Source organism: Podarcis melisellensis, assembly GCF_964234715.1.
Source record: "Podarcis melisellensis genome assembly, chromosome: 3".
In the NCBI taxonomy this organism is placed as follows: domain Eukaryota; kingdom Metazoa; phylum Chordata; class Lepidosauria; order Squamata; family Lacertidae; genus Podarcis; species Podarcis melisellensis.
Window position 1 is genome coordinate 21,993,593 of NC_138530.1, and position 22,489 is coordinate 22,016,081.

The following is a 22,489-nucleotide window of genomic DNA, read 5'->3' on the forward strand; positions in this document are numbered from 1 at the left end:
TTCCGCCTCCGCCCGACTGCCCGATCTTATTTTTGCCTGATTTTTGCCTATTTTTGCCCCTGCGCTCCAGCGAGTCAGCTCCAGGGACCACACATTCGCTCAATATCACGCACAGAGCGAAATTCACGGTAATAATTTTCTTAAATTATTGGGGGGGGGCAGAGCCCCCCCAAACGAATTTTTGAGGGGGCTCGGGCCCCCTCAGGCCCCATGGAGTCGGCGCCTATGTTCCCGTGTATTTATCATAGCGCCACCTCACACATTATACTTTTAGGTGTTGGATGTGACTAATAGCTGCCTGGAAACTTACTCCTTACAGGTACAGAGAACAGATTTGCTGTATACACTCAGCATCAACCACTGATTTATCAGTGTAAAAATTTAGTGGAATGACTTTTGTAAAGTGCAGGTAACAAGCTATGCTTTTGGACACCTGTATAAAGATCACTGCTGCTGTTGCTGTTACAGAATGAGGATGGAAAAAATGCCTGAACTATTGAACTTCAGTACCTATAATTTCCTGAAACACACTTATCTTCTGTTTACAGCTTTGAAGAATGAGTAATGATTCTTCCTTTTACTGGCATGTTGAGTGCAGATTTCTCTGAATTCCAATTAGTGCTTGAGTACTGATCAGAAAGACTATTCAGGAATTGATTTGGGTTTTTTCCTTCCCTTCTTGCCAAACAGCATCTCCGGAATGCCATCATTTATTCTGTAGTAGCATTCCTTTATTCAGAATCGCTGAATAAAGTGGTACCTCCCCTTGACAAACATGAATATTAACGATAGTCCAAGATTTTCTCCCTTTTTCATGATGTAGTTAACAACGCAAAAGCAAAGTCCCATAACCTACAGAATTCTGAAACAGGCTGTAGAGAAATTCATGTGACTGCATGTCTCTTGGATGATATTGATGAGAAAGAAAGCACTTTGTGTGTGTAAGTGAATTTAGGGGATAAAATCATTCTTGCGCTGCTAATTATTGAATAGTTCAGCCTGCTGATGGAAGGCATCAGTGAGAGAGCAGGTTCTCCGTGGAATTTTAAGGAAAGAAGTGGTAGTGTTGCAAAGGCTGACTTCGTGTAAATCAGAATGCATTCAACTATGGTTGGAAAGGTTTGATAGGCAGGTTTTATTTAATTTTTTAAAAATCTGGTACCCACTATGAGACTTGGGTCACGTTTGCAAGTGTTCAATCAGAGTTAAACATATGAGTAAGGAACACATGCCCCTCCAAATGATGTTGGACTTCCAGCTCCCATCAGCCCCAGCCAACATGAATAATGGTCAAGGTTGGTAGAAGTAAACCATCAACCTATGGGGGGTGCACACCCCTGTTTTGTTGTTGTTTAGTCGTGTCCGACTCTTTGTGAGCCCATGGACCGGAGCACGCCAGATACAGTACTCCTGTCTTCCACTGCCTCCTGCAGTTTGGTCAAACTCATGTTAATAGCTTCGAGAACACTGTCCAACCATCTCGTCCTCTGTCGTCTCCTTCTCCTTGTGCCCTCCATCTTTTCCAACATCAGGGTCTTTTTCAGGGAGTCTTCTCTTCTCATGAGGTGGCCAAAGTATTGGAGCCTCAGCCTCACGATCTATCCTTCCAGTGAGCACTCAGGGCTGATTTCCTACAGAATGGATAGGTTGGGTCTTCTTGCAGTCCATGGGACTCTCAAGAGTCTCCTCCAGCACCATAATTCAAAAGCATCAATTCTTTGGCGATCAGCCTTCTTTATGGTCCAGCTCTCACTTCCTTTTTTTTTATCATTCTTTTTAATTGATTATTTCCAAAAAGCATACAAAGTAACACACAAATACAAAAAAGAAGAAGAAAAAAACAGCTCTCACTTCCATACATCACTACTGGGAAAACCATAGCTTTAACTATGCGGACCTTTGTTGGCAAGGTGATGTCTCTGCTTTTTAAGATGCTGTCTAGGTTTGTCATCACTTTTCTCCCAAGAAGCAGGCGTCTTTTAATTTTGTGACTGCTGTCACCATCTGCATTATGGAACCCAGGAAAGTCAAATCTCTCACTGCCTCCATTTCTTCCCCTGTTTTAGTGTGATGAGAACAAGCCATGTTGAGCCTTGCGTTGAGCTTCCGTTTTTGCTTTTCTGTTTAAAACCAGTTTGTTCCAAGCAATACCTAGTTGGCATTAATCATGGTTTTCAGTTCAAATTACATATAAAGCTGTGTTTAAGCAAAGCAGAAGCAAAAAGGGGAGAGCACACAGGTCCAAGGCTCACAGTGGTTCATTCTTGTGTGATGTCTCAGGGTCATGGGTTCAAGCCCAACATTGAGCAAAAAGATTCCTGTCTTGCATGGGATAGGACTAGATGACTCTTGTGACCATTCCAAATCTGCAGTGATATGTAGCATGTTGTGCATATCGTGTTAGCACACCAGTGCAACCTCCATCCCTGGTGAACCAACCTGGTTTAAAGAAGGAGATGCATACAACATTGCACAGGTAAATTCTTCTTGCTTGCCTATGATCCTGCTTAAATTGCCCCTGAGTGCTAACCTTCTCCTGCATCATAGCCTGGGACCCTCAGTACAGTCATACCTCGGGATGAATACACTTCAGCTTAAATATTTTTGGGTTGTGCTCCGCAGCGACCCGGAAGTAACGGAGCGCGTTACTTCCGGGTTTTGTCGCTTGCGCAAAAAATGATGTCATGTGCGGAAGCGGTGAAGCGCAGCCCACAGATGCGCAGTCTCATCTTACGTTCGCTTCAGGATGTGAATGGGGCTCCGGAACGGATTCCGTTCGCATCCCGAGGTACCACTGTAGTGCTGAACAAGAACTTCAAGTGACTGGTGGATTTCTCACTTTTGAAAATAGTTTACTGGAAAAGGCAGTAGATTTGTAGATGAGATGCAAAATATTAACAAATGAAAACAAAGCTTTCAAGTTCTCATAACGTTAGGTGCTACCACAGGGATCAGATAAAAATTCTGGATAGCAAGCAGTACAGCCAAGGAAGGCAGGCTGCTTCAGGTTCAAGCACCAATTTTGATGCATGTTGGAGACAGCACATTCTCGGGGACTACTTTAAGAGGTAGAGCTTTTTATGGTGACTGTTAGACACCTAATTTACCAAAGGGACGGTAATGGTTCAGTAGCGTAACACACTTTATTCAGTATGGTTATCTGCCCTCAGCGCAAGAAATGTGGAAACGTAGGGAAATGCCTTGCAAGGAGTCAGATGATTGGTCTGTCTAGCTCAGAATTATTTGCACTGACTGTAGCCGTGGTTCTGTCTTTCCCATCCCATTCTGGAATTGAACCTGAGAACTTTTTGCTTATAAAACCATGTGTTGTACCAGTGAGCTAAATGCACCTGTGACACACAGAACTTATTCCTCGAGACCAGACTTTCTCCACCTTGGGTTCCCAGATGTTGTTGGACTACAGTTCCCATCTTTCCTAGCTAGTGTGGCCGGTGGTCAGGGATGATGGGTGTTATTTATACCCCGCCCATCTGCCTAGGTTTCCCCAGCCACTCTGGGCGGCTCCCAACAGAATATTAAAAACACAATAAAACATCAGGCATTAAATGCTTCCCTAAACAGGGTTGCCTTCAGATGTCTTCCAAAAGTTGATGGGAGGGCGTTCCACAGGGTGGGTGCCACTATCAAGAAGGCTCTCTTTCTGGTTCCCTGTAACCTCGCTTCTCGCAGTGAGGGAACTGCCAGAAGGCCCTCAGAGCTGGACCTCAGTGTCCGGGCTGGACGATGGGAGTAGAGACACTCCTTCAGGTATTTCTCCTGTGCTCTCTTCCAGCTGCCCTATTAGCAGCAATGGAGGGACATTACAGTGGTACCTCGGGTTACATATGCTTCAGGTTACATACGCTTCAGGTTAAAGACTCCGCTAACCCAGAAATAGTGCTTCAGGTTAAGAACTTTGCTTCAGGATGAGGACAGATATTGTGCTCCGGCGGCAGCAGGAGGCCCCATTAGCTAAAGTGGTGCTTCAGGTTAAGAACAGTTTCAGGTTAAGAACGGACCTCCGGAATGAATTAAGTACTTAACCTGTGGTACCACTGTATATAGTTTTCACTCATCTTCTGTCAGCTGTTCAGCAGGAAAAAAACCTCCATCTCTCTCCCCCCCCCCCCACCACATTGCTCCTCACTGTTTTCCAGTTACATTTTTCCTTCTTTGCTGCCCACATGTCAGTGGTACCTCGGGTCTCCTGTTTGTGCAGGGGGAAGCTTCCTAGGTCTGGGCATGACTGCTGTTTGATCTGCTTGGGAGAGGAATGCAAGGTAGACTCACTGCATTACGTACACAAAGCAGGCATGCTGCAATTGTTCTTCATTCCTCCTTCAGTCTGGGAGAAGGTTCTTTCAAAAGGCTAACGAGTGAATCATTTTGTGGTAGGGCTCTGTTAATCCTCCAAGGCAGTAATCAAAGGCAGTAAATGAGCTGAGATTAGTTTGGGATATCCTGAAAACTTCTTGAACAATAGCTAAATACAGTGTGAGTGTACAGTCACAAAGCTGATGTATGCTTAAATAACACCTTTGTGCTCCCCCACCTCGGTAACGTAACACCTGTCAGTCTCTTTGCATTCACAAATGACTACCTTGAGGTTTTTTGTTTTTTCAAAAAAATAAAATAAAATTCCTGCTTATCATCTGATGCACCCCCTCACATCACTGATTTCTTAAGAAGTGCTGGCTTCCCACAGTTGCTCTTCTCATGCCTAAATACACAAAGGTATCATAAATAGCAAACTAACAGGTACTGAGAGACTGAGGCATAAAAGAGATCAAAGCAAACAGACCATGCAGTCATTTCAAAATCTTGGCTGGCTGCTCTTGTAAATAAGAGTGCTTCTAAAGCAGAAAGCATTCAACTACTGTATTTATATAGGCCTTGACTGACAGTTCGGTTATTAACTTCGTAAAAACACAGGCAACGTAAACTAGTAGGAATGTTTGCTCTAGCAGTTTCTATCTGAAAGAAAATGAAAACCAAGGTATAATGGCTTGCTCTCTGTTTCCCTAAAGTATTTATTTTAGAACTATGCAGCATAAAAGAATGTTTTCCCAAGTCGGTGAACTTAAGCAATGTTGCTTGCTTTCTGATATTTAAGTATGTTGTTCCCTGCAAAACAAATGGTACATTTATCAATCTTTTTGAATTCAGTAATGCTTAATTAGCCTTTTAGCTTCCTTTCTCTCATTGCCTTGCCTTTTATTTAAAAAATAAATAAATATTAAATTGCTCTTGTGAACTTGAATAAAAAGAGAAAATAGAGGTATTAACTCCTGAAATGAAGATATATTTCACAGTTATGTTCAGCGGAATCCTAACTGGATTTTATCAGTGTAAGTATCATTGGATTTAAAATTGCATACTAGTCAACCGCCCCAATTTAAGCAGGATATCCTGGAATTACAGAGGACATTCCAGCTTCTGATTGGCTCCTGGAATGTCTCACCTTTTGGTTGGTTGCGCTGGTGGGAGTCAGCTGACTCACACCACAGCGGCTGAGCAAAAAACGAACGTCCTGATTTAGATCCCCCAGATGTTGGTGGGTATGAAATTGCTGTGAATCCCCATCCCAGGAAACTTGGAAGTGGTTGTCTTTGTTATCTTTTATTCCTGATTAATGAGGACTAGAATCTCTCAGCACAGTCCTAAACTAACGAAGCGCTCCTTCGGGGCCTTTGAAATGTTTCACAATATCTAATTGAGGAAATCTGTTGGTTTGTCACAACTCTCTTGTATTTCAGTTCAGTTTGTCCCTTATTGCTCTTTAGCAAATCTTCCTGTACATTTGTTATGCCCTTTCAACTATATTTTATTGTGTGTAAACCACCCTGGTAAATCTTATTTTAAAAGAAGGGTAAAACCTATTGAACTTGAGAATCCTGTGAATTGGCTCATGTGAATAACGTAGTATTCTGATTACTTTGTTTTGGCCTTTCATATGATTTATGAGAATATTATTCACTTTGAGAGCAAGTTCAAACATATTTTTCATCACTTGTTAACTGCAGTATCAAGTCATTACTCAAAGGTATTAATGAACTCGCGGATTAGTAAATACAGAATTTTGTGGTCACTTCTAGTCAACTCAGACACACTGTTTTTCAGTGAAGGCAGTGTATACTTTGCTTGAAAGTCATCTTAATCAAGTAATGTATGTGATGAAACAGCGTGGAGTCTCATATTTAGTGACCCATGCATCTAAGTGGCATTGACCCCCTTCCTCCCCCCCCAAATGTTTTGCCATTATATTATTGACATGGGGTCACCTCCTCCCCTCTCTCCATTTTTGGATTAAAAACATATTTCAGCTGTGTATTAAAAGCCCCAAGAAGTTCGTTCTCTTTAGTGGAGGGTATTCTTTTACAGAAACATCAGTGGCTAATGGCCTGCAGATGCTATGAGGAATAATGAATTCTCCTTTAAGAAAGCAGAGAGCACTCTTTGCAACCAACACTCCCTGGTTCCTTTTTCAAACATGTCTCTTTAGCACTCTGATTTCAAGCTGGAATATTTGTTTCGACAGAACTCTGCTTTCTTAACTCCTGGTGTTGGTGCATCCTTAACAGGTAATGAAGGTTTTGCCAGGAAAATCCAACTCTGTCTGAAAAAAAGATGAAAGCAGTATCAACCTTGTTAGTGCTGGCACAAGATAATGGTCAGAGGAGTAGACTATACTTTAAAAAAAAAATTCTTTAGAGTTCTGCTTAAAATTAAACAACCCATCAAAGTTGATTGAGTATGTTCACATCTATTATAGGGAAGAAAGGTGAGCAAAATAAAGGACAGGCAAACAGCTTGCTGATGAATTTAAAAACTGAAGATTCCTCCCACCACAAGCAGGGTGAGGGACGGATATGATGAAGAGAAAATTTCTAAGTGAGAGCTGGAAGGGTCTGTGATTTTCCATGGGAGACAGGATGAAGAAATACTTTTAGATAGAGTCAAGGTTCTGTAATTATGGACTGCTTTATGCTGTTGTTGTTGCATTTTATTATAGATTACTTATTACAGCATCCATATAACTCGTTTGATCGTTAAACTACATGTTATGGGTTGTCATTTGTGTTTTATGTTGTGACGAAGGGCAGTACAGTCAAACCTCGGCTTTCGAACATTTCGGCTACTGAACGTTTCAGAAGCCGAACGCCAAAAACCCCCAAGTGAATGCTTCGGTTTTTGAACATGCCTCGGAAGTCGAATGGCTTCTGAGGCATGTTTCTCAATTTTCCCCATCGAATTTGTTGACAGCCCTTTGATCCTCGGTTTTCTAATGTTTCAGAAGTTGAATGGACTTCCAGAACAGATTACGTTCGAAAACCGAGGTTCCACTGTATATAAATCTAATTAATAATATCACAGTACATCCACATTTTCTTGCATTTAACTTCTGAAATTCCAACTATACACAGTTAAGGTGGGGATGCTCTTGTGAGAAGTCAGATTCTCCCACGAGAACATCCCTATTGAGAAGCAAGGCTGAGAGTTTAAAAGCTCTTTTTGCTCCAGGTAAGGATTAGCTGTGGCCTAATCGAAATACTGAGATACTACGTAGCTTTAAGGTACAGTAAACCCACAATTTATGTAGGGGTTTGCGCCTTAAGCCAAAATCACACGTCTTCCAAATCCATTGGGGTTGAATTGCGGGTGGGATTGCCAAAGTCATTTTTCCCAGAGCCCTGCCCTCTTTGCACCCCCTTTATATTAATTTTTTTGCCATGCATTTAAAGCTGAATGCACAAAATTAAATGTGCACAGGTTGCAGGTTTACTGTACTTTTCAGATAACCGGGAACTGATTAAACAATAAATTGCCGGTTTATGTGAAACTCACAGCTTTACCAATCTTTCCTAACTTCATCTCTTCTTTCATACTGGTTAGTTCCAACCCATTATCAAACTGACCTGATGAGTATTATTTAACACAGTTAGCCTCCCTCATCTTCCTCTTCATGGTATAGCACCTAGTAGACTGGAGGCAATTCAGATTAATCCTGCTGGCTCCCCCTACACTCCATTTTAAGACTGTAACTAAATGCAGACTCCGTAGATTCAGCGTCAAGCCAGCTTCCCCTCTCCTCTGTTTTGTTTAACATCTGGTTTCATAAAGAGATCTAATAAAGATATTGCCTGGCTAGGTTTTGGGTTTTCTTTTGGGTCAATGTAGTTTCCTTTACTTTTTTGTTCAAGATACTCATAAACAACAACTCCTCCTCACCTGTCGCTAAGGGCCATCAACCTTGCCTGGAGTAAATGGTTTGTAGGCTGATATTATATTCTGCCTATGGTGGGTAGTATGAGACTTCTACCCTTAGATCAGATTGCGTTTTCCTTGTCATTGCAGGCCTTCGGAAGATGAATTGAATGAGCTGTATGCCTTTCTTTCTTATTATCCTATGTATGACTGTAACACAGAATGCGTTGATAAAGTACACACACACACACACACACACACACAGTGGTACCTTGGTTCTCAAGTGCCTTGGTACTCAAACAACTTGGAACCCAAACACTGCAAACCTGGAAGTAAGTGTTCCGGTTTGCAAACTTTTTTCGGAAGCTGAACGTGCTCCATTTTGAGTGCCACGCTTCCGTTTTGAATGTTACATTTCCGTTTTGAGTGCCGCACTTCTGTCTTGAGTGTTACACTGAGGTCTGTCTGTTTTTGCTATTTATTTTGCGTTTTTGTTTTTGTGGCTCTTTTCGTTTTGTTTTTGTGACTGTGTGGAAACCAGTTCAGCTACTGATTGATTGTGTGACTGCAGTACATTGTTTATTGCTTTCATTTTATGGATCAATGGTCTCGTTAGATAGTAAGATTCATGTTTTAGGGGTTGTTTTTAAAAGTCTGGAACGGATTAGTCCATTTTGCATTACTTTCTCTGGGAAAGCGCACCTTGGTTTTGGAACGCTTTGGTTTTGGAATGGACTTCTGGAACGGATTAAGTTTGAGAACCAAGGTACCACTGTATATATTTTTTAAAAGAGCTGTATGATCTAAGCTGACAGTTGTGGGCAGGCAAAAAGACAAAGTGGTTGTGGACATCCTTAATTCAGTCCTGGTATTGGATTAGTATTGTATCCTATTATTTTATTAGCTAATTTATGTCTCTGTGAGATTGCCATTTGGCATCTCTGTGGATATTTGGCGGGAAAATGCACCTTTAGGGCTCTGCAAGGACAGCCGCCTCTTAAAAGACAACAACAACCCGCCCCTTTCAAATTGGCTGCCCTTTTCCCCTGACTAACGCTTTTGTCACTGAGAAATGGAACAGCTGATTCACGAATTATGCATACAGCGTTACACCTAATATGCCCCAGGGATCAAGGTCATGAAAGTATCCTTTCTTCTGAAAAATATAAAATACGATAAACAGCTTAATCGGATGACCTGTGATGCGTGGCCTTGGTGAACTGATGTGTGCATACAAAACAGTGTGACAATTGATGATTTCTAACGGGAAGCTATGATCATGTAACAGAGAACAATTTAGCAAGGACAGCTAGAGGTGCGTTTCGCCCACTGAGGACATTTAAATCCTTGCAGTCACTTACTGCATACATAGAAAAAAGTAAGACAGCAGTGCTAGAAGAGAAAAAACACAGTAGTTTTTCAATTATTCCCCCCCCCCTTCTGTGGAAAAGTAGGATATGCTCGTCTCCTGAATCCTCTGAGCCTGAGGCTTCCTGTGCATATGCAGTGAAATAAGTGTTGGTTTAATGTTGGATAGACCCCTTTAAATATAACCCGTGGATATTTGCACAAAAATGGAAGCAGGTATAGGCCAGGGGGGACTTAATTCCATCTCGCTCAGTGCCGGATTTACGTATAAGCTAAACAAGCTATAGCTTAGGGCCCCACTCTCTTGGGCCCCCCAAAAGAATTACAGTCATATCTCGGGTTGAAGTTGCTTCAGGTTGAGCGCTTTCGGGTTTCACTCCGCGGCGACCCGGAAGTAACGGAATGCGTTACTTCCCAGTTTCGCCGCTTGCGCATGCACAGACGGTCCAAATGACATCATGCGCATGCGTGGAAGTGGCGAATCGTGACCGGCAGACGAGCAGAATTGGGTTGCGTTCGCTTCTGGATGCGAACAGGGTTCCGGAACGGATCCCGTTCGTATCCAGAGGTACAACTGTAAAGGTAAAAGAACCTGGATGTATATTTCCAAAATATAAGATAAAAAACAAATAAAATAAAACCTACTTACAGCAACAGTGTTTTGTGTTGTGTAGGCTCCTATGATGTAAGTAATGGGCCTGCTCCTTCTTAATTGTATTTCACTATTAATATACTTCTTCTTAACTGTATTTCAGTTTAACAATTACATTGCCAGAAACCTTTTGAAAACTTGATAACAGTGACTTTCTCCTGTCAAAATGGATGTTGACACCCTTAGCCCATTTGATGCATTTTCTGCCTGTTTAACTTTCAACTGATTTTTTTTGGGGGGGGGCATATAATATAAATGTGGCATATTTGGATGGGAACTGTGCATTGCTTCTATGCATTTCCTTGTCTTTGCCAAATTAAAATCTTAGTAACTGAGGTGTCCAGTGTGGGTGATTTTGCTAATGCTACGTTCTGAAATATTAAACTGTTCAACTTTAACTGGCATCATGCCTGTGCAGGAAATTTTTTTGAAAAGCTGAAAAGAATAGTTGTACAAGAAAGGAAAATATGAAGGAGGACTAACAAAACTTGAGATGGAAATGTTAAAAGTAATCTTTAGGCACTTCTTGTAAACAAGTTTTGGAGTGATGTTTATCTTGTGACCTATCAAAGTCAGTTAACATTAAAGGTTTTCTAGGCTTTAATTCAATGTAGTTCTCGTGCCAAAATCCGCATCTGAATATTATCAGTAACTGTTTGTTCCATCAATTTGTCATCTTCATGTAGTCTCTCTATCTGACAATCTCGGTATACGAAAATTAAATGAGTTATTTGCAAACATTCTGGATTGTTTCAGTCCAGATTGCTTGTTTAGTACGTGGAAAGTATTCTTTAAGTAGCAGTATATTTTCCTGTTTCCTCTTTGAAAAGCTAAGCGTTCAGAGGACTGGAAATCGGTGGATACTGTAGAGCAGGATTAGCCAACCTGGTGCTGCCCAGATGTTTTGAACTATAGCTGCCATCAGCCCCACCAGCATGGCCAATGGTCAGGGATAATATGGAAGCTTTAGTTCAAAACATAGGGAGGGTGCCCTGCTGGCTAACTCTGCCCTAGGGGATAGAGTGTTAGACTGGGGAGCTTCACATTTGCTTCGCTTTGAAGCTCATAACTAGCCTTGGGAGATTCACTCTGCCTCTTGCAAGGTTGTTGTGAGCGTAGAATGAGATAACCCCTCACTTGCCATCTTGAATTTTTTTGGGGGGAAGTCTAGGATATAAATACAGTGGACCCTCCGGATACGTATTAAATTTGTTCTGGGGGTCCATACTTAACCTGAAAAGTCCATAACTGTAGGTGCTGCTTCTGCGCACACGCACGGCGCAATAGAGCACTTCTGCGCATGCGCGTGGCATAGCTGTCAACCTTCCCTTTTTTTTGTGGGGAATTCCCTCATTCCAGCTCCATTTCCCGCTGCTATCCGGGATAGTTAGATATCCCATAGATTGTCCCCAGGACAAGTGAGGCTGCTGATCCCTTATTTTCGAGGCTGCTGATCCCTTATTTTCGAGGCTGCTGATCCCTTATTTTCAAATCTGAAAGTTGACAGATATGGCGTGTGGCGCGCAGAGCGTTTCTGCGCATGCACGTGTGGCAAAACCTGGAAGTAAACACTTCTGGGTTTGCCGCATTCGCAACCTGAAAGTTACGTATCCAGAATGTATTGCATATAAAACAACAAATTTGTGCTTGCACTGGGAGTATGAAAGATATACAGTGCTGAAGACTACTGTGTTTGTCACCACTTCATTTGTATGCATAAAGATTCTATGTTCATTTTAAGTGTGGTAGAGTAGATCTCTTTCTAAGTGGTGTGCAATTACCGCAAAATTGATGTTGTATCTTTTCACACAGAGTATTGCTTTAGATTTTAGGGGACCAGTACCAGTAATAGTATAGTCACATTTCTCTTTTGGTTCTTTTTACTTACTGGTTGAACATCTGTCTAGTACTAGAAGTAGCCACCTGTTAGTCAATAAGCCCTCCTGTCTAATCTCGAATGTTTGGGAACTGGCTGTGGTCACTCAGTGGTGAGGTTGAAAGAATTGTGCATTTTGATGAGACATGCCTTCTCCAGTCAGTCTGCAAGCGTAGAGGAAAACAGTCATGACTGATACAGGATACCAAATTACAAATCCCAACGTCATTATGACTAAACTTCAAGCCTATTCTTGATCCTAGTTGTAAACGTGATCGGCCTAGTTGGAGAATGTTATGTCCCTTTTTGGTGGGCGCCGCCAAGTTGTAAGATTGGTAAATTGAAGTTGGTGGTCCTTCATTTACCTCCCAGAATAATTTCCTAATTAGATTAGGAAATTATGCTAACAGAAACTCTCCTCCTTCAGTGACAGGTACCAGTTCAAAAGCATTATGCTGTTGTTCTCCCAGAGAAATGTTATTCAATGCCTGAAACCTGGAGGCCTCTCTGAATTTAAACCACCTCTTGTTACTATAGCCCTGTGCTTAAGAAAATGACTTATGGAACCAACCCCTGTTTATGAAATTGTGGGATGTGAAATAATAATTTGGATAATAATAATAATAATAATAATAATAATAATAATAATAATAATAATAATTTATTTATACCCCCTCCCCCCATTTGGCTGGGTTTCCCCAGCCACTCTGGGTGGCTCCCAACCGAATATTAAAAACACAATACAGCACCATATAAATTTATAATATTTTGCACACCTGCCTTAACCAAAACTTCCATGGCTATCATATGTTTGAAATGCACTATATTTAAGATTAATATTTTATCTCCGATCATCTTGTACTTTGCAGGCAGAAGTTGAGAGTGTTGTCTGCAATTTAAAATACTCAGCAACTTATTGAAGACATGATCAAACTTGGCATGTCTGTCAGAGTTCGGCATGACCTAACCTGCCATGTTTGTCACAGGTGTGAGGCTGGGATTGTGCAACACTGTCGAGTCAGTGTTTGGCTGTTGTTGCTCAAATGCTGCAGGTTTGAAGCCTTGATCTTTAATAATAGTTCTCTTGCGCTAGAGCAGCCTTTGCCACGTGTTGGCTGATGGGAGTTGTGGTCCAAAACACGAGGCGTGCACTAGGTTAGAAAAGGCTTTGCTGGAAATTCAGACACGTCCTCAGGTTTCCAGTTAGAAACACAATTTAGCCGAAAGCAGTCGGCCATATTGTTAATAACACAAGCTTGCAACAAGGGGTTCTTCTTCACATGCTCCCTCCAGAAGACCGATGGTCCTTCCTATAGTGATTAACTCTTCCAAGTACTGTTCTGTGCAATTTACTATTCATCACTTTACATTATAATATCTCAAATATCAAAGGCAGTAGTTGGAGGGCTGCCAAGGAGTTGCAACCAACATTCACTGTAAAACACTACAATGACCATTTTTGCAAAGACAAAGAGCTAGGAAGACAACTGTTGCTCAGCCAAAGCCTCAGCCCAAACGTAAAGCTCTTTCTAGTCCCTGGAAGTGCCTGTTATGCAACTCCTATGGGCAAGGTCAGTTCAGGGCCTTCACTACCCCAGGAAGATGTTCCAATCTGTCATTTTGGTGGTGTGCTATCCAGGGCTGCTTTAAACAGAACCATAACTTCTTGGTTCATTCCTTGTCATTCCTTGGGTCGATTTTACTGTCCTCATTATATGTGGGAATAATCAGGCGAGATTTCCTGCAATTTTTGTTTGCTAGTAGATACTGTCCGCTGCTTCCATTTTCTACTTCTAGAACAGTCTGCATTTTATCTGTTTTATAGAATCATAGAGTTGGAAGGGACCCAAGAGTCTTCTAGTCTATGGGTAGGCAAACTAAGGCCTGGGCGCCAGATCCGGCCCAATTGCCTTCTAAATCCAGCCCACGGAATCAGGACAGTCCAGGAATCAGCATGTTTTTACATGAGTAGAATGTGTCCTTTTATTTAAAATGCATCTCTGGGTTATTTGTGGGGCCTGCCTGGTGTTTTTACATGAGTAGAATGTGTGCTTTTATTTAAAATGCATCTCTGGGTTATTTGTGGGGCATAGGAATTCATTAATTCCTCCCCCCATATAGTCCACCCCCCCACAAGGTCTGAGGGACAGTGGACTGGCCGTCTGATGAAAAAGTTTGCTGACCCCTGATCTAGTCCAACCCCCTGCAATGGAGGAATTTCAGCTAAAGCATCCATGACAGATGGCCATCCAACCTCTGCTTAAAAACCTCCAAGGAAGGAGGGTCTACCACCTCTCATGGGAGCCTATAATGTAGGGCTTTGGTTTTCTTAAATGTTATATCGTGGAGATCTTCAGTTATGAATAACAAAATTGGCTTTAACCAGTTCTCCTCGGACATTAAAATAGATGAAAAAATATAGTAAACGGAACTCTGAGCCAGGCCCCTGCCAGTATGCTTGTAGTATTGAACAGGTTAAGGCTCCTACCTTTTCGTGCCCTTGTGGAAGCTTTCTGTGCTTGCTTCATTTAAAATATTTGTTTTGATCCGTTTTGCAATATTTGGCCAGTGCTTTGTGGTTAAGGCATGTTGTCTTAGCTGAGCACTGGAAGAATCTTGGCTGGTATTTGCCATGTGGTGATTTACTCATACGTTAAAACCTTACTTATTTTCATTAATAAATATTAAAGGAACTGTAGGTATAAGACTGTTTTTAGATTAGTTCCTTGACCTGAAATATGGAAGCTTTTTATTATTTATTTTATTTAAATATTTATAAACAGCACACTCATATAAAATATAATAAGGTGTCATACAATAAAAACATCAATGTGCTTAGTATAGGCATTCAGTGTTTATTTGAAAAACCATTTTAAATGGAAAACGTGTTTTTTTCCTGATGGTTTTGCTATCGCATTTCCCTCCTAAATCTTGGATTTACCTTATCAAAGTAATGGCTACTATGACATTAGAAATAAATAAATCAGTGGGATATGAGATCTGTTTGTATTTTTGAAAAAAGGACATGCTTGTGAAGCTTTAAGTATAACATGTTGTTTAAAAGCTGCTTTTAGGAAGTCTGGTTTTGTGACCTACCTATTTTGCATTGGCTGATTTAAAAAAAAAGATGCTTGTCCATCTTATGGTACATAAATGGCACAGAAAATGAAATTATTTTGGTTGTACATAATTACACATAAGTCTTGTGTAAATAATTTTGAAACTTCCATGCAACTGTGTGTTGGAAAATCTTTTCTTCTTCTACAGAATGACAGGGAGGGAGTTCTTCACTCGGTTTCCAAACCTTTATCCGTTCTTGCTCAGCCAGTTGGAAGCTGTAGCTAGCACAGTGGACAGGTAAGAAGAATCCATTGTTATCATTGTCAATTGTCCATTGAATCCATTGTCAAATGTTTAGGCTTTCAGTGTTGGAGCAGAAAACAGATTTGGAGAAGTGCTGTCTATGTGTTTTGAAGTAGGCTGTTGTTGCTATTAGTTTATTTATAGCTCAGCCTTCATCAGGGACCCCAGGGCAGGTCACAACACCAAAATTAATACAATACACAGCTGAAATTGTCAAAGTTAAAAACATTCTGTTCTAGCTGTCCATATACTGCTGGAAAATAATAATAAAAATTGCACTCTCAATTCAAAGTTTCTTCGCAATTACCCATCAGCATTTTTTAAAAATTTTTTGCAGTTTTTGTTTTTGTTTTACTGCAGCCAAAACCAAACTGGTTACACATTAATCTGAGTGATATTTATGTACATACAATCCGCTCCATTTCATACAAATTATTTTGCAGTCCAGCTTTGTATTCATTAATTTCTTCTCCAGGTAATTTGAGAAATAATTTTTTATGCTTATGGTTTGGGTTTATATGCAGCAAAAAAGGAAAAGGTGTGTTGTGGGGAAAGTAAAGCATTATGGTCTGCATTGGTTGGCTAAAAAAAATGGAGCATTAAGCATTAGCTGTTTCTGATAACTTAAGTGAACAAAATTAAATGGATAAAGAGTTGTAGTGAACTAATAACACTTGCATGAAAGAGAAATGTCTGCAATGTTTTTAATCATTTAAAAGAGTAGCCTCTACCTAGTGGAGCAACTGAAACCACTCATCAGCCATGCTGAAGGGAGTTTGGGTGATGTGGAAAGGCCACTTCCCCAAGCCCTTCCAAGATCCATTGGCCTCTGCCATCAGGGGATCTCCACTGGCAACAGGGAGAACATGCCAGTCAGGATTGGCCCAATATGCCCGTCCAAATGGCAGGCAGGTGGAAGTTACTGCAGTTGATACCGCTGCGGTGTTTAAGGGATGGGTCTGGACAGGGCTGGATTTAGGTTTGACGAGGCCCTCAGCTACTGAAGGTAATGGGGCCCTTTATATGCCCAGCTGTCCTTTGTTAACAACAAATCATCATTTTTGGGGGGTGTTGAATATATGCTATATCGGGGTCAGCAAACTTTTTCAGTAGGGGGCCGGTCCACTGTCCCTCAGACCTTGGGGGGGGGCAGACTATATTTTGGGGGGGGGGGAATGAACGAATTCCTACGCCCCACAAATAATCCAGAGATGCATTTTAAATAAAAGCACACATTCTACTCATGTAAAAACATGCTGATTCCTGGACTGTCCGCTGGCCGGATTTAGAAGGCGTTTGGGCTGGATCCAGCCCCCGGGCCTTAGTTTGCCTATCCATGTGCTATATGGTAATTTATGGACTGTTGCTCTACGTTGGTTTTATTTTATTTGTTTTTAATCTTATATTTTGGAAATGTATACCCAGTGGTTTTTTTTCTCTTTAGATTTTTTTGGGGCCCCCAAGAGAGTGGGGCCCTAAGCTATAGCTTGTTAAGCTTATATGTAAATCTGGCACTGAGGCTGGACCAGCCCCTGCCATATCTCCTGGCTGGCTCAAGTAGCAGGCCTGTGGATGTGGCAGTAGCTCTGCCATTTCATTAAGCTCTGCCATTGCCTGCTATGATTTGAAACTGCCTCCTAAGTCATACTCCCAGTTAGACCCATTAAAATCAATGGGCATTACTAACTTATGCTTGTTAGTCTCAAGTGTTTCTGTTTGGAAGATGACTTAGCTGGCTATAACCCAGAGTGCTTCAACATCCTATAGCAGGGGTCAGCAACCTAAGGCCCATGGGCCACAAGCAGCCCATGGGGGTCGTTTAACAGGCCCATGGACCCCCGCTGCCCACTTGGGGACCCCCACCACCCGCTCGGGCGGCTCCAGTGCGCTGCGCTAAACCGGTGCGGAGCAGAGCGGGGCTCGCCTTCCGGAACGCTGGCCAGCTTCCCATTGGCTACAGGAAGCTCTTGCACTCCGGCCCACTGTGGCGTCTGTCGGACCGTGAACCGGCCCAAGCCACAAAAACCCCTAATCTATAGCAACGTCTAGCATATAGAGTATGCTAGTGAGAGCCAGTGTGGTGTAGTGGTTAAGAGCGGTTGTCTCGTAATCTGGGGAACCGGGTTCGCGTCTCCGCTCCTCCACATGCAGCTGCTGGGGGACCTTGGGCCAGTCACACTTCTTTGAAGTCTCTCAGCCCCACTCACCTCACAGAGTGTTTGTTGTGGGGGAGGAAGGGAAAGGAGAATGTTGGCCGCTTTGAGACTCCTGAAGGGGAGTGATAAAGCGGGATATCAAATCCAAACTCTTCTTCATATTGTCAGATAGTTGTAGACTTAGGCAAATATTTTCATGGATGTGTTTAATGATCTTAACATTATTTTTTTTTTAATGTAGTGGGACGGGTGAGTTTAAGCTGCACCCGAGCTTATTCCTTTTGCTTTTGATTTTGGGGAAGCTGTATCCATCTCCGATGGATGGCACATATTCTGCCCTTAATATGGCACCCTTCGCTCCGTTTATTTTGAGGTAAGTGGTACATTTCACTTCACAAATAACTTCAAGGTACCTGGTAATGCTATTTCAATTGTTAATTCAAAAAGGTTTCTTCCTTAGTTCACCTACCACATTTGTTATTCCACATGGGATCTAGTACAGTGTTGTTTATTTAACATATAATTTTTATTAATTAATTTTTAAGACAATATTTTCAACATTACAATAGCAATAAAAATACTCTTTGCTGTGCCTCCATCCCTTCAACTGGTTTTTGTTTTCAAGTCTTTATATCGCACTTTAAAACCTCCACTTCTCCCCGACATACCCACGATCAGAGAGTGGCAAGCGAGGTTGTTCCAATACATAGAATTAGCGAGATTAACACAAAGAATTAGGCATCACAATGCTGCAAAACTAAAAAGTGAGTGGACTAAATTTCTAAGCTATATCGAGATCAATTTGGGAATTAATAATTTAACAGTAGACGGTAATTAATACCTACGACGTGCAGAGCTATTGTTAGAACAACTGCAGAAATTGTATAAGTTTATGTAATCCTAAACCGAGTTGGATGGAGGTCTATTGTTTGTAAGTGTATAAGTTTTTTTTTTACTGTCTTTTTTCTTTTTTTTCTGGTATGTGTATTTTTTTAAAGAAACTGCTTAATAAAGATATTTATAAAAAAAAACCCCTCCACTTCTGGCCTTTATGTCCTTATAGTCAACTCTGTCTCTTTGGTCTAGAAAGTTATAAAATGTCTTAAATTTCGTTGCAGTTTTTATTTCAATCCCGCTAGTGTCTTCACATTTTTACGTGATCTAGTACATAGTGTTCTATTTGTATGAGAAAAGTAGAGATAACTTGTGTAGAACACCTTACATATTAAATATTGGAGGAAGGAGATACGTGGATTTTTCTTTTCCCCTGTGTCTTTCTGAGGCTGCAGCCATTTTCTTCTGTGGAAGGGAAGTGGTTGGAGTCCAGTCTGCGAACACCTGAAGCTGCAGCACTGCTAAAGAAAACCAGGTGTGAACCCGGTTGATCTTGTGGATGTAAGACTGTTGCCACTCATATGTATGAGCAGAACATAAATGTAATTTTTTTTTAAGAGAGAGAAAGAGAGAATGGTTTGGTGTGCACAATAGCAAATACACCTGTGGCCCATTTACATCTGGTAAAAGCTGCGTATTTCTGCATTGAACCAAAACGTTTGGTTTAATTGCCTTAAAAACAAAATTAAAACAATTACGTTCTGTTGTGTGTATTCTGTACAAGCTTCTTGATCACGTGCAAAGGCAAGGGAGCCCTTCCCTTGTATGCTGGCCAGCAATTACTTGCTTCTGGTTATAGTTAAATTGTAAAACTATGGTAGACCTGTACAAACAGAACCAAGTATTTATTGATCCATGGATGTTGAGACTGATATATATATATATATTCAAGCACTGAGAATATGTTCAGCCTTGCACCTCAAACAATACAGCATTGGCTTGTAAAAAATCTAATTAAGCTGAATTGAAAGTATTCAAAGCCTAAGTGGAATTTTCCATTTAGTGGGAGTTGAGTTACACTTGGCTTGGCTGTGTTGAAGTAATTTACAAAACGTGAGTCAGATTAAACGTTTACAAGAACAAATCTCGATCTTCTGTGCGGTCAGAATACTCCAAAGTTAAATTAGAAGACTTTTTATCAGTAATTCATCGTATTATTAAAAGCACATTTTATTCTGGTAGTTTAATTGTAAAATACATTGCAGATTACTCCTTATAACCTTTAAAAATCTTTGAATGGAGGGTTAGGGTGTCCTTTGCTAGTAATTTTTAGCGAAATAGGCATTCTTTTGATGAAAAGAAGTAACTGAGAGAAATATATTAACTGTGAAAGTAAGAATATGAGCAATCCATTGGAAGGATTCCATTTTGTTGCTGTTTCCTGATCATCAGAAATGGCTTTCTGTGGAAATTCTGCCTGCCAATTTTGGCAAGTTCTGATTGATTGTGAATTCATACAGAGTAATCTGTTCTTTGCTTTAAGCAAAGCCCTAGGATATTCTCACATCATGAAAAGATATTTCCATCTCGGTCACAGGGTAGATGATGGGACTCAGCTTTACTTAGGGCTGCCAGCTTTAATCAGTAGTTTTTAAAATAAACAAAAGTTGCGGCTGATTAAAATGGGACCCAACTGATTAATCAGTGGAACTGAGAGCTCAGGATCCACTCGCTATATTTTTTAGTCTGTTTTTGTTCCCTTGTAATTACTGTAATGGGGAATGAAATAGAAAATATTGAGGATAGCCTTTGTTATCTCAAAAAAGCATTATTCTGAAAAACATATTATCTATGGAGGCTTTGGTTTAAGGGCATGTACTCCCCTTTCCTCATCTTCTGTGTGCATTGAGAGGAGCCTGCCACCTTCCACCATGGCTTTAAATCCTGTTTCGTTTGAATAAACCAAAGTTAATTCAAGCCATAGTTTAGTGATAGGAACAAGCTGTTTAAGTACTCTCCCCTCCTCTCTCCTCCAGTGAAGCCACAAGGAGGAGATTGAAACGATCTGCTTCCCCGCTTTGATGAACCACAGTTTGTGATTATGCACAACAGGACAAAACTGTGGTTGGTTTAAGCTGTGGTTTACTGAAACAGGCCAAGGTTGAATTGTGGTCTCTGATCTTGTCCTTGGCTTGTTTCTATAAACTATAGTTTAAAACAAATGGCATTTCCCAGTTTGGATATTGTTACAAACTAACTTAAACTAGGAAGGGAGGTGGGGGTGATTCCAATCTTCTCATGGCCGTGCCGGAGGAGAAAAGATAGGAAGCACTCAAATAGGATCTGTTTCTCTAAGGCTAAATCATGGTTTAATGTTCTGTCCAAACTGGGCCTCAGAGTAAACAACAGTTTCCATGAATAGAGTATACTATAGTTTGGGTGTTGTTGTTTTTCCAAAAATCTCAGCCTCTGGTGCCGGAAGGGAGTGAATCTTGGAATGTAAATCAAGAAAGGAAAAGAGGGTGGGAATGCCAATAATAATAATAATTTATTATTTCTACCCCACCCATCTGGCTGGGTTTCCCCAGCCACTCTGGACGGCTTCCAACAAAAGATTAAAAATACATTAAAAATTAAAAATACATTACATACATATAAATCAAGATTGCAAAAGGATGGAGCTCATCCATTTGTGAAAGGGATACTCTGGATATAACACAGTAAAACCAATTCTGATCGTTGTTTTCCTGCTACTCAACCCTAGAGAAAATACCAGGAACAAGCAGAGTACTTGATAATAGTTCATACAAGTGAACTGATTTAAAACGTGGCACGATTACAGAATGAATACCGGAATGTTTTCAGTAGGATTTGGATGCAATGGAACCAAAACACAGCACATACCTCTTAAAGTAGGGTTTTTCCTTCTTTCAGATGTCAGTAGGAATTCGAGTTCAGGACATAAATAACTTTTGATTGAAAAAGGCATTGATAAGACTGCACCGTAATCATTCTCTCTGTGTTTAATTGGGAAACTTGGCAGATTAGTAGGAAGCACTAAGATTTTTGCCAAAACGTTTCAAGCAAAGCTGAGAGAATTCTACTCTGTGGTGGACAAGGCCTAATATTATTGCTGCTACTTACTGGGCAGGACATTCTAACAAGGCAAGGGATCATTTAGCTGTGATTCCTGCACTGCAAAGTGTTTGACTTAGATGATCCTTTGGGTTTCCTTCCAACTCTACAATTCTGTGATTCTGTAAGCAGTGAGTGCAATGCCCAAGTGTTGCCTCTGTAGCAATAGATTGTAAATATTTATGATGTTCATTGTCCCACCCCCAACACCACCCCTTCTTACTGGGCCAAATTTAACATGTGCAGTTTTGGGTTTGAAGTCAAATATGCCACTTTTTATTAAGTACAATATAAAGATAAAATTGTAAAAACCAGAACCCTGCTAATTATTTCCAGGCTTTTGAGGCTGTAAAAGACATAAGAAAGACAACGGAATGATTTCTATAAATATTTTGTAGCTTAGTAAATTAGAAGGAATTCCTTCCTTCTTTAAAAAGATCTAGCTGTTAAGAGTGTTGAGAGTCTCATATCAAAATAGACTTTGAGGTGTGACTGGACCAATATTTAATGAACAGTTTTAAATAACATGATGTTATGCCTGAAACATTTTTTTTAATCTTGAAATTAATAACTCTTGTCAATATTGGTGGAAATACAAATCCGAATAGTAATGTCTGTGGGTTTGGGCGTTGCAAGTCACCTGCTTATTTGCTCGCTAAAGCAAGCCATATCTTACCTTGAGAGATGTTCAAACAGCATTGCCCTTGAGCTGACTAAAAATAGAATCACCTTTTAAATGTTTGTTTTTGATAGGTAGAAGACACAATGCATTTCTAATGTGCTTGGTATTATGTATACAGAAGAGTTGTTTCCGATGGTTATACGTTTATAGATATTACGCATGCCTGTATTTAATGTGCCTCCTTGTCATTAACTGATTCCCCCCCCCCCATAGCTCTT

At 40.8% G+C, this 22,489-nt stretch overlaps 1 protein-coding gene across 4 annotated transcripts in view; it reads left to right on the top strand.

Moving 5' to 3' along the window:
* The window catches only part of THADA (THADA armadillo repeat containing), a 153,453-nt gene that overhangs the window by 55,623 nt on the left and 75,341 nt on the right, over positions 1-22,489 (top strand). For all 4 annotated transcript variants that reach the window (XM_081903640.1, XM_081903637.1, XM_081903638.1 and 1 more), the window contains exons 27-28: positions 15,369-15,458; positions 17,862-17,993. In XM_081903640.1, coding sequence (XP_081759766.1) covers positions 15,369-15,458; positions 17,862-17,993 — 222 coding nt within the window. The remainder of the gene's footprint in view (positions 1-15,368; positions 15,459-17,861; positions 17,994-22,489) is intronic.